Consider the following 13,449-nt stretch of genomic DNA (forward strand, 5'->3'; position numbering starts at 1 on the left):
GGGGGCTGATACGCAAAAGTGATTTACATTACAGTTGCAAACTTCAAAAAACTACTCACTTCTAAACATTTTTGTATAACTTTAGTATAAATACATGTAAATCTTGATTCATATGTTTTATTCATACCTTATGTAAATGAAAATGTGCAAATTAGCTCGTTTTTACAGAGAAAATAGGTTAATTTCTAAATTTCATTATCCAGGTCACAAAAGCAAAGTTTGAAGGGAATAATGGTCATTTTCTCTACTTTTACAACATAATCAATTAAGAAATAACACATACATACTATCCAGGAACAAAATTTGTGCTACATAGTGTAACATTTTCTCAATCCATTAAGGTTCATAACACAAATTCACAGTTAAGAAATGTTGTACATAAATACTCCCAGAATAATTTGTCTATGCTGTTTAGAGTCACTAAGGCCTGATAACACTTCCTGCAATATAATGCACTTATGGAGTAAAATATGTTGTCAACATTAAGAATGATAAACAACAAGATTAATTACAAATAAATTCTCAAGGAAGTAAGCAATGACAAGAGTCTTCCATGAGAAAATAACTTTATTACCATTACATCAAAAAAGAACATTAAAACAAATATGTGGATGTACATGATGTGGATACAATTTATAAATAGAAAAGATGTGAAATTTCTCATGTTTAAAAAGTTACTTAAAATGGTAATGTTGTACATTTGCACTTATGGCAGTGTGTAGAAATAGGCTTCTACGACATTGTACTATGTTAATATATGTAAAATGTAATTTCATGTTAATTTAAGACCTCAGTGTCTACATTTCTGCTAAACTTGCAAAAATATTTTAGTCCATTTTATTTCAAGAAACGATATTTTCAGCTTTTTTTTTTTGAAGTATATACTGTTCAATGTCCTCTTGATATTTAGTTAATGGGTCTATTAACTTTGCTTCCACCATTTCTACAATTGTATACTCCACATACAAAAGTAATCACAGTTGGATTTGAAATAGCCATAAATTCTCTCTCTCACAGACCAACACTGAAACTGTTTAACTCCTGCTGTCAGTATCAAGAAACCAACACAAGAAATCAAAATAATATGTTTAATATTATTTTTCTCTCATTCTATCTGTGCTTTACACTAACTTCAATCATTCTAAACACCTTACAGAACACAAAATAATACAATTATACAGAATGAAGAAAATAAACTTGATTTTGGCCATTATAAAGTTACTTTAGTACTTTTCTTTTAAAAATAAGAAGAAAAGAGAACATATAGAAACAAAATTGTTTTTTCAGCTCTTAACATTTTGGATACTGAAGCTTTCAGTATGGATATCGCAGCAGTGTGCCCTCACACTTCAAAAACTACTATATTACAAGTAACAAGATGACCAAATTAAATGGTTCAATGTGTGACTATGCCATCATTGTTTGAAAGGGGTTGTATGGGAATGCTTGTGGAATGTGTGGCCGTTCTTCGAGTCTGTCATATTCTAAATGAAACTCTTTTGCTACTTTCCTCCAATTTACAGCATCAAAAAAATAGTATGTTCCTCGTTCAAATGTGTTCGTTTTCTCCGTAGGCCCCATACCTGGTGCTCGGGTTATCCATACTCTCTCATCTTTGTGAAACCTCCAGTCCCTGCTATATCTGTTTTGTAGAAATTACATGAATAAATACCATCATTAATAACTTAAGTAAACTAACAAATTACATTTAATATAAAACATCACCAAAGAAAATATAGGTTGTACAATGCACTCGTAGTTTACACGTGAACCATTTGTTATACACAAACCATTACACATTTTCATCATGCTGTCAGCTTATCAATGTGTAATTGTGTAATGTTGTTTCAAGTATCCTTTACTACTCCTTACAATTCAACCAACTCATCCTTTCACTTTCTCAGGTTTTAAATAAGTCTACACAGTCTCATAAATGTTTTGGGACTGTGTAGACACAAGTCTGAGTGAGTGTTTCACCAGCCTTATTACCATAAAGATATGGTTTTACTACTATTTCTGATGTTTTGAATTAGTCTTGCTGGTAGATGAATTACTAAGTTTAAAAGAATGGCATGATGGATGAGAACCTGATGCACCTGTGTAGCAGTCAAGGTGCCATCAATATTATAAGATCATGCACACAGTTGTTTAAGATTAGACTCAAACCTCCACTCATGGATCAACCATGCTTCACTGTTCATGTTTTGCATTAACTATGTTATTTTTCTGCTCTCACAGTCACTGGTTATTACTAAGTTTAAACTGTACTCATCAGCAAAGTGGACCTCCAGTTTAATTCAATCTATTTTTTTGCAATCTAATGTTCATTTGAAACAATACTTTGTACGAACTATTAATTTGTCCATTAATACCATCTGCATTCCAAAAACAACTAGTATGGGAAATAAAACTTTAATTAAAATAAAGTACAGAACAATGTTTCAACCTTCTTAGGTCATCTTCAGGTTAATGACCAAAGAAAGTTGAAACATCATTCTGCACTTTAATTAGTTTTAATACCCACACCAGCCATCTTTAGAATAAATTTTTACTTCAAGTTGGTTTCTCATTATTATGGAATACCATCATCAATCTCATGAAGAACATACCCCAAGGTACTTCAACCAATTCTATTATTAATAGTTTCATATTCATATATTATCTTCAAAGTGTCATTCACAATTCATAATCGAAAATAATAGTAAATATTGAGAACGTCTTTAGAAAATGTTCAACATTTTGCTTCATTAGCAGGTATAAAAGGAGTAATGATTTTGTTAAGCATGTGTAACATCTGTCATTAATTCTCAGTTATTCATTTTCATTGAAGGGAATGGAGTAATGGTTAATTTTAAACCATCATATGAATTTCAAGTGATTTCAAAAATGGGAAAACTGTCCAGTCAGTTCTGTTAAACCAGCTAGATTTTTATATTACAAAACTACAGACATTCATAAGACCTATAGTTTGAAATTTTTTTTACTATCATTTAATTTTATCAATACTATTACTATTGCTTTATCAATGTATCAAAATAAATTATGTACATTTCATGATTCACAGTCAAGTGTTTTATTGTTATTAATATCAGTAACAGTTTTCATTAGTACATTAATAAAGCTAGTGCATCTTCTTCACTGACATGCAGCTAATGTTTAAAAAGAGGTTTAATTATTGTAAGGTATCAAACTGTATGACTGTCACTCAAAAGTATCAAACAACACAACTTATAAAGTATCAAATTTGAAGCATTAAAACACCATACAACTCAAGCAAACTTGAGTTACACTGCCTACATCTACTAATGCACACAGGAGCTCTTATGAAATAATCATGGACATTTACACACTATCTAATGTGCAGTGGAATCACATGACTACATAAATAAATTTTCTCTGCCAGTATGACAGTGATAGGTTTAATGCATACATCTTATACTATTTCTACTTTACCTCCATTTTTCAATGTTTGAAGTTATACAATTACATAACTGTTGTAAAAGTGAAATAGAAACCCTGTAACTCAAGCTCTTTTGGAAGGTCCACCTTTTAAAAGCACTCTAGTTATACGGTTTCTATTTCATTTTTCTCAAGACTTTTGGACCTACGTTTTTAGAACATCATGGATAACCGCTGCAGAATATTTTAAAAATATTTCCAATAATAAAATATGAATTTTTATTTGGCCAATACAGAGTATTAGAGAAAAAAAATTTAATAAATTTGTATCCATAAATTTTCTATTTAGCTTATAAACAAGTTCTTCTAATAGCTAGGTGGGTCTGACACATTTCTGAATATAAATACCTTTTAAAACTATCAAATTTTGTAGCCTATTATTTCAAGGTTTAAGATTTTAAATTACACTTGGAACTAATTATTCTTTCTTCTTAAATGTAAAAGAACTTACAGTTCTGCAGCTGCTGATAATTGCAGAATATCTCCACTAAACATGTAGAAGAGAAAAAACAATAGGTCTTCCCCATATCGATTGAGCTTAACAGGCGCTAATTTATCTCGGATGTTTTGGTTAATCAAGTACTCTGAAGGAACATGGTAGTCTGGAAAAAACATTACAAGACATCACCACCTAAGTAATGTAGGTAATGTTTCCAGTCCTACTTTTTGCAAAATTAAGATTTCTAAGTTTATGCTGTTCTTATACTAAATGTGAAATCATTTTCATAGTTGCCTAGAAAATCAGATATTCTTAGCAGACTTTGGTTTAAACAGTTTCAGTGAATAACTTTCTTTTTAAAAAAATTCTTTAATTATATATATAAGCACATCCTTGCTTTATTGACCACAATTCACTGTTTTTGCACTAAATATTTATGAATATTAGTAGTTAGTTAACATTCCACCAAGTAACTCAGTGCACATAAATTATTTATGGCATAAAGACTACAACGCAATACTTAAGTTTCATACACGTTTTTAAGAGTAATAAATACAATACTTCAAAATTCTGTATTTCAATAAAAATGAAAAACATCATTGACCTTTACGGATCCTAAGCACATAACAGGAGAAAGACTACTTTTGAGGCCAAAGTATCAATTTTATACTTTTTTAGATAAACACTTGGAAATCTTCATACTAACACAGGAATGTAAAAGTGGCCATGTATGCTATTTCACAAGATGAAAAACTTAGGCTAAAATGAAGGCAAAATTTGTTTTTTGTTATAATTGATTTAAAAAATACTGGCAATTTAAGCACAATAATGAATAGAATCAAACAACTCTAACCTATGTCTTGGGGCCTACATGGTTGTTCCGCCCATGGTCCACCAAAGTTAGGGTACAGTTTTCTGAAAAATAATGTTTTTTAAATTCACATATTTTCATTGTATAAACAAGAAAACTCACTGCACATACTTGTTGACAATAGCTTTTATTGAATCATTTAAACAGCAGATGATGTACTCAATTTAAGCTTAGTTGATTACACAATAATTCAGCTTAAGCTATTTACACAACTTACATTACAAATGTTATACATTACTTAACACATACACACAATTCTCACACCAATACACAAATGCACGTATATTTTTCTATATTAGTGAAATGCTACTGACTTCATATTTTTTCACCCAAGCTGCTTAACTGATATGAAGTTACAATATTTTATAAAATTTCATTCAGTAAGTTGTGATAGACTAATTTTTATCTGATAAGAAAATATACACAATAGTAAAATACAATATAAATACATACTAAATTTCTTACACCCTTGTATTTTCATATAGACAGAAAATTATAAGGTTGCATACAAAGAAATATTGTAATTAATGATGATAAGAAACCTACTTGAAGTAAAAATGTATCTCTGGATGACTGGTATGGGTATTAACACTTTTACTAATAAAGCAGAGAACAATGTTTCAACCTTCTTAGGATATCTTCAGGTTAACAAAGAAAGCATTTGAAACAGAAGGTCGAAACATTGTTCTCTGCTTTATTAGTAAAAGTGTTAATACCCGTACCAGCTATTCTAAGGTACAGAAAATAGTAATGTTATATGCAGAGTACTATTGACTGAATTTGTCTGAAAATATTTTGAAACAATATCATACAATTATAATTCTGACAAATTCAAGTGAATGATAAACATTTTCCTAAATGCTAAAAGTTCCATAAAAAAAGTACACTGATGTGTGTATGTCAATGAAGAAAAAAGTTTTTCATATTGAAGTATCTGGAGACCTTATCATCAATAAGAACACACAAGACTTACTCTGGTGAGTTGAGGTTCAGTCCTAATGTCGTGAGGTCACTTCCTAGAGCTAATGATACTAAACTGCTGTCAGATTCTGCTGCCCTTATAAATGTTAAAAGACCAACCATCCCAAACTGATCTGTCACCATACCAACTGGAATATTGGTTACTCGGCCTAGTGAGAAAAACAATAACTATGTTAAAACCTAATATTCAACCAATAACAAAATAAGATTTTTATATGCAAGTTACATGGTAACACCAGCATATATAAAGATGTAGTGAAATGGTATGTCAGAGGTACATTTTGACATAGTTTGGCATTTCACAGACATCCTTTTCCAATGTATAATATTCATACACTCAAATCCTAAAAAATATGTTCAGATTGGGAATTTAGAATTTCAAAAATGTAGATATTCCTTGCAATTAATGGCACTGTACAATAAAGAAATATGCATCAACACTGGGAGCCAGGATCATCAAAAAGAGAGACCTGCAACAAGTGTGGTGCTTTGGTAACAGGTGAGAATCCATGAATATCACATATAAGTGAAAAATCCACCCAAGTGAACCACATAGCAATATGCAGTATAATCAAGAAGGATCTTCATTTGGAAATGGGTTATGTTTTCAACAAGATAAGGCATCCAGTCATCCATTCAACCATCAAAAACTTCAAGTAGATTGAAAACTAGTAGAATATAATTAAATTATTCCACATGAAAACACACTGGTCAAGCAGCCACATCCAGTATCTAGGATATCTATGCAATTAGAGTGTTGAAACTGTTCTCCTAAGAACTAAATGGATTATACAAAGCATACAGAAAGGAGTGGTGTTGCTTTGATCCATGTTTCTAGTTAGCATTTCAGTAATTTACTGGGTAGCTAGACATATCCAAGTATTTTATTTTAAATAGTTGTAAAACAAGAAATTATTCAAAGTTTCTTTAAAATGTCCATGCAAAGATACACAAGGACTATCTGCATATAGTTATAGAATAGGCAGACTACAGAAAAGCAACTAGTCAACAGCCACACCTAAACTACTCTCATCTGATCCAATACTGCAGCACAGTCATTACTATTGTAATGCACCTACAGCCACAAAGTCTAGAATGTATTTCCAAATAATTATTAAAAAAAGCACATTTTAAGAAATTATATCATAAAAAGAGAAAAATGACTCCTTATACTGTGGTTCACACAGCACAAATGCATAATTAGTTAAGAGAAGAAATGACCCTAAACTACAGTTATGAAAATTACAACCTTATATCCCAAGTAATTTCAAAAGGAGTGTCTTTTTTTCTTCAGGGGCAAACTAGAGGATGTATATGATGCTTTTGCACACTACAAGAGTTTAAAAACAAATAACAGCAGAACTGACCTCATACTAGTGGTGTTCACAGTTCCTACACCAACTTCATAATTATTTTCAGGACATTTCCAAGCCTAAATGAAAAATTTTAATGAGTGTATAAAGTGTATAAAGATCATAAATGGAAGGCCTTTTTGAACCATTTGTCAAGGTTATAACTGAAGCTCCATGACTTCTGGTACCTTTCACTGTAAAAGAAAAGTCTATACACTCATATTTTGTGGTACATTCATATTTGGTATGGCTGATTAGTGCCAATTCACCCACATCAGAGATGAAGCACATCTTTACAGGAGGTTTAGTGTTTGTTCTATTCCATTCAAGCCATGCATATTCATCTTTACATAGCCATTCGTCATTAAAAACTGACATTTACAAGGCATTTTATGATCCTTGCCACTTGAAGTATATGCCTAAACACTTTTTCTCAGTATATTTGTCCAAAATTAGTGTAAAAGCTATTAACAACAGTTTACACAATAATGCCATATCACAAAAGGCACCATTTGTAATAAGGAAGACAAAAGAACTTGCACAACCAGATCAACTTATGACCGACCTTCCACTTAAAATAAAATTTTTATGACATATGTGTAAAAGTGCCAAGAAATCATCAGTGTTTGAACCATGACATACAAATTCAACATGCAAAAATATGGATTTATGTACATAGACAAAATCTACCTTGGCAGTACAGACCAAAACTAAGTATTGTTAAATACACCACCAAACTGGAATAGCATGTCTATCACTAGTAAGCTTGTGCAAATATAGCCCCTTATATAAAAACGAACCCTGAATTTTTTTCTAATCTGGAGATATAAGCATATGAACTGCAAAAAAATTAATTTACATTTAAGAGGTAAAATTATAGCTGAATTAATTAAATAACCAACCTGTTGAGCAGAAATAACTTTTGAGTGTATATTCAGCATCATAAAAAATGTGTCTCTGAAGTAACAATTATATGTAGATAACATTACTTACTGTTGCCTGCTGGTGGCTCAGTGGTAAGTCTAAGAAGTTATAACACTGAAATTTAGGTTTCAATACCCTTGGTGAATAGAGTACAGATTAACTCTGTGTAGCTTTGTGCTTAACAAAAACACATTTAATAATGCAGATTATCAGAAAGTTTTAAAAAACATACCATCTTTAGATGTTTGTATACCACGTTTCTGAGAAGATGCAGGTTTATCGCCAGGAAACCGACCGTCTTTAGAATTTTCAGTTCCACTACTTGAGGGCTGAGTGTTTTTAAAAAAAAGTGGATCAAATGATTGGTTTCAAAACAAACATACCAGAAATGACATAAGTTACAGAAAAATCTCTGTGAATCAGTCTCACTTGAAAAAAACGACATCATTCTAAATTACGATTTACAGATTTGATACGGTAAAAAAAAATCACACACAGGCTTAATACTAAGTAATCAAAACTGAAAGCATGCATTTTCAAAAATGTTGCAGTCAGATGTTTTTTCCATCCACATGTTGTTTTAGTGACACAACACTACTATACAGACTTACTAGGACTTCTGAACTGTGTAAGCTTCCATTAAGTCACTCTACCACATTTTAATTTATTTTTAGGCACTGTCTACTAACAAACACATCCAGAGATTTCAGTCATGTTCTAATACTCATGACCACTTCAGTCTCCTACTCTGGTTTTCTGATAACTGTGTGTGCCACTGTACGTTTAATGTGGTGGTCTTTCAAGGGAGTCTGGACAACTGTGTACTATTTCACATTATTTACAGACTTTAGTTGTGTACTAGTGCTCAAGGCTGTTTTAGTGTGTCTATCCTAGGTTTTGAATAACTGTTTAGTCTTTCAAGGGATTCTGGATGACTCTGACTTTGTGCTACTGTTCACAGTTATTTAAGTTCTCCTCCTATCCTCACTTTTGGATAATAGTCTGTGATACTGTACCAGGTTGATCCGAAGTCAGACACTGACTTCATATCTATGTGTGTTTAATGTTGTCATTCTTCCCTTTATACAGTTTCAAAGTCCATCAGGAATACAGACTTATTTGTATGGAAAAAGATATACATGCTGTGATATGTACACGGAAATGAATTTGCATGTGCAAATTGTGAAGCGCTTAAGGTGATGTATTATGACAGAAAAACTAACAACAAAATGTTTAATTGTTAACATTATGAATATTTGCATTACACTGGCAGAGCTATCAATTTTACCTAAACAATAAAAAAGGAAAAAGTACACAAAATTACTATGTTGAAAAATGTTTCATTTCTTTCTTCTTTGCTTTCTACAAGATCATTAGAATTGTCAGATCTATTGCTATGCTGATTAAAGGACTTTTGTAAACAATACATTTCCAATTTCCTCAGGAATATTTACATAGATATTTAGACTTTCACTGAACAAAGAGGACTACAGTAAATAGATAATGACTCTCAAGGTCCCATTTGCACAACCTCTAAAAGCAGACATATCCATGGGAGACATTTATAGGTGACATAGCTTGAATTCTATACTTGCATGCTGATTTAGACAGTAGGTACTACTTTGTCTTATTGGGTTAGCATGCTAAGCATGGCAGCATGTAGAGGTTACCTTGATTTTTTTTATAACTTCATTCTGACAGATAACATAACAAAAATGAGAAAGAAAACAGTACCCTTTACATATCTAATTCATTCAGATGAGTTAATAACTGACTGAAACTGATGAAGAACGTTATATATTTAAATGTTTATGTAAACATATATGTACCTGTACAATATATAAACCATGTTTTACATGAATAACACTTACCACTTTATTGATATCACCCTGACTATTTTCTTGACCTGCCAAGTAGAAACACTTACAAAATAAGCACTTATAACAATATAGAATAGTTCAAAGAAATAAGGAAAAATTACCCTCCTGTTAATTATTAGAGAACATATCTGTTAAATTGTCTATACTGTCGGTTTTAAAATTTATTTCTGTAATTAATAGAGCTAAACCCTTTATTGTATTAGAGATCAGGAAAGGGAAAGTCATGATACTATCTTGAAAATAAATTAGATAAGAAGTTACAAATAAAAAAAGTACTAATATCTTCTGTTACTTACAAAAACAACTAAGCAATACAAACTTAATCTGACAAATGACTTGCTGATAAATGAATTTAGAATTCAAGCCAAAGGAAATTAATATGAATTGATCACGTTAAGATAACTAAAATGCAAAGAGTAATGACTGTGTAAATCAACAAGAAAAAAACAATAACTCAAGAATAAACACATTTCAATCATATATATTTTTTAATGAGGAAAATAACATTCCAACCTAGAAATAAATTGCAAAATCTCTAGTTTAACACTGAACAAGTAAAATCTGTACACAAGTTTTCCTAATGAACATCGAGTTAAACTGATTAATGAATATAAGAATCTTAATTACAGTGACCACTGTTAGTACTTAAGTAAAAAGTTGTTTTATATACGCATAAATTACGAAGGTCATTTTTTACAAGTCACTTTGAAAACAGTTCTACTTTCTGTATATTAAAACGTATATTAAAAGTACACGAGCATGATTCATTAAGTCAATGTGTTAAATAGACTTAACTGACATGCCAATTAATGCTTTCCAGCCCAGTTGCATCATTTCATCCACTTCTGCATGTGCATTCATAAAGATTCAAAAGTCAGAAATTTAAATAAACACACACTTTAGACATCAAACATTAAAACCACTAAATGTTTTTTCACTCCAATATGATATTTTTTAAATTTACAACTTACAATGAGATTAAAATCTACTATAAGGCATAATAGTATTCCATGCCATCAGGCAAATATGTTTGTAATAATTGATCCCAAAACCAAGTTTCATGATGCTTATTAGCATTAATACAATGATAGACATTAGACAACTCTGTTTAAAGATACTTTGCAGTGAAATGTTTTGTATATTTATGTTTACAAAATAAAAACAATTTCACCTCAGATAAAATATGTTGAGTGGGTGTGAATGAAATAATTTTTTCTGGTCTTATTTTATTTGTAAATGTGGTTTCAATCCTCCAGTAACTGATATTTTTGTACACTTTTAATATATGTAGATATTTACCTTATTTATAAGTTATCCATTTTGAAACAGCTATAAATATAATTTCTAAAAAATTATCTCTGCAAAGTTTTTAGAAATCATGCAGAACTATTTCAAAAATAATCCTCTCCCTCTTAGATTTCTAAGTCTGGGTAAAGTTTACAGTAAGATACTATTAGTGTAAATACAAAATGGGATTTTTTTTAAAATAAATTCTCAAGGTACTCACTTAAATAAACAAGAAAGCAAGAAAACCAATAAAATTAAAATTATTAATTATAAGTGGTAAAAAACAACAATCATAAAACAGATTATTTGTAGGCATACAATCATGAGAAGTCACATTTACAATTGAAAGGGAGCTTTAGGGCAAACAAAGTGAGAAATAAAATCCCAGTTTTCAAAGGATATATGCATTAATTTAGATGCTTCAAAGTTGTATAATAAATTAATGGTTCAAAGTTTACAATTTTTGGCATTGCTAGTTTCATAAATTCATTGAATTACAAACTATTTGGGCTAGAAATAAGTGTTTGTTTTGGTTTTTAATTTCACACAAAGCTACTCGAGGGTTATCTGCGCTAGCCATCCCTAATTTAGCAGTGTAAGACTAGAGGGAAGGCAGCTAGTCATCAACCACCCACTGCCAACTCTTGGGCTACTGTTTTACCAATGAATAGTGGGATTGACCTTCACATTATAATGTTCCCATGGCTGAAAGGGCAAGCATGTTTGGTGCAACTGGGATTCGAACCCACGACCCTCAGATTACGAGTCAAATGCCTTAACTCACCTGGCCATACTGGGCAGAAATAAGTGACAAACGTACAATATCTATGTACTTGCAGCTTCATTTTATGCAATGATCAATTTTAATAATGAGAGTGGAAAGTTGAATATTTATATTTGTTACAAAAATAAATATTTTCAGGAGGCAAAAAATTTTTCATAACTTTGTCTTAAACAAATAAAATATAGACCACAACAAAATCTTATATCTGAACATTTCAGCTATAGGTTATTTAGTAGATGATTTAAGGAAAAAACTTGCATATCATATTGCATTGTTTCAAATTTGGTACTTTTCCAAGCAAATTCTTTCTAATTTCAATATCTTACATAAACTAATTTTTAAAAACAAAAAATGTAATGGTTTTCTGAGCACAAAAAAAAATCACTGATTTAAAACTGGTCATTTCACATCATCATATGTTTGAAATTTAACATTTGTACAGTTACTTGTTTCTAGGATACTTATGTTAGACAAAGTAACACCAAAATTCGTATACTGATTTATGTGCAAACTATAAAAAGAGACTCACTTTGAGATCCAGGTAAAGCAGGAAAATCTTCATTATGTATGTGAAATTCACTGGACTCATTTGGTGGTTGTTTGACCATTCCAACTATATAATGCAGAAAGAAATGCTATAATCATACACTGAAGTTAAAACAGTTAATATAACCCCTTAACACTTACAACAATTTCATACATACTTATTAACCCTTTCACCATTGGTCAGGGTTCAAAGGCAATGTCATACTTTTGTTAACTTACATAAAAAATTTATTAAACTACTATTTTATGAATTTATGTCCAAGCTTGGAATCAAATTGTAGATTATAATTCAAACTTTAAAATTATATACGAGTTAATTTCTTAAGTTAAAAGAATATTAAAAAACACATTTAAATATACATTTTAGTGAGTCACATGGTATGTTGAATGCAGCACTGTTTAGATGTTTGTGATGCCAAAATACTTAGTCAATAATTTTGTATAAATTAAAACTCAAATTACTAATATTGGAAAGCTAGAATATAAAATAAGAACCTCATGTCTTTTTATTTTGCTGAGATATGGCTTATGTACTGAATCAAACACTGTGGCCAACTCAACTTTATCCATTCTTTGAAATGGTCCTTTACATATTCTTACTATAGTATATGACGTATGAATAACCAATCAACATCTTAAATGTCCTCAGAGTGATTTTCTCAGCTGTTTTAAACTTTGAAAAAGCTACCGCATTCTTTTGATCCAAGTTTTCAAAGAGGCAGACTGTGTCTTTTGTCTGCTTGAAGTATCATATTTTTTAAAATCTAAATAAATCTCAGTTACTAGGCTGAAAGCAGTGAAATTCTATGGTATCAGTGCAGTTATTTATGATTTTTTTGGGGTTATTCAATTGTATATGGAAAATCTAAAAACAAATTCTGTTTGATATTCTCCATGTGTAAAATTTTAAAGGATTAGCAACCTAT

The 13,449-nt window shown here is 30.6% G+C and overlaps 1 protein-coding gene across 17 annotated transcripts in view; it reads right to left on the minus strand.

Annotated features, from left to right (window-relative positions):
* Positions 1-549: 549 nt before the first annotated feature.
* Positions 550-13,449, minus strand: part of LOC143256705 (CCR4-NOT transcription complex subunit 2-like) — a 39,246-nt gene continuing 26,346 nt past the window's right edge. For 8 of the 17 annotated variants that reach the window (XM_076514277.1, XM_076514276.1, XM_076514275.1 and 5 more), the window contains 8 exons: positions 12,507-12,590; positions 10,701-10,751; positions 9,898-9,932; positions 8,259-8,355; positions 5,743-5,899; positions 4,752-4,813; positions 3,911-4,061; positions 550-1,642 (listed from right to left, as the gene is read on the minus strand). In XM_076514277.1, coding sequence (XP_076370392.1) covers positions 1,408-1,642; positions 3,911-4,061; positions 4,752-4,813; positions 5,743-5,899; positions 8,259-8,355; positions 9,898-9,932; positions 10,701-10,751; positions 12,507-12,590 — 872 coding nt within the window. In that variant the 3' untranslated portion in view covers positions 550-1,407. The remainder of the gene's footprint in view (positions 1,643-3,910; positions 4,062-4,751; positions 4,814-5,742; positions 5,900-8,258; positions 8,356-9,897; positions 9,933-10,700; positions 10,752-12,506; positions 12,591-13,449) is intronic. The other 9 variants (XM_076514285.1, XM_076514284.1, XM_076514283.1 and 6 more) reach the window with 2 other exon arrangements.

The sequence above is a fragment of the Tachypleus tridentatus genome, chromosome 7, assembly GCF_004210375.1.
Source record: "Tachypleus tridentatus isolate NWPU-2018 chromosome 7, ASM421037v1, whole genome shotgun sequence".
NCBI lineage: Eukaryota > Metazoa > Arthropoda > Merostomata > Xiphosura > Limulidae > Tachypleus > Tachypleus tridentatus.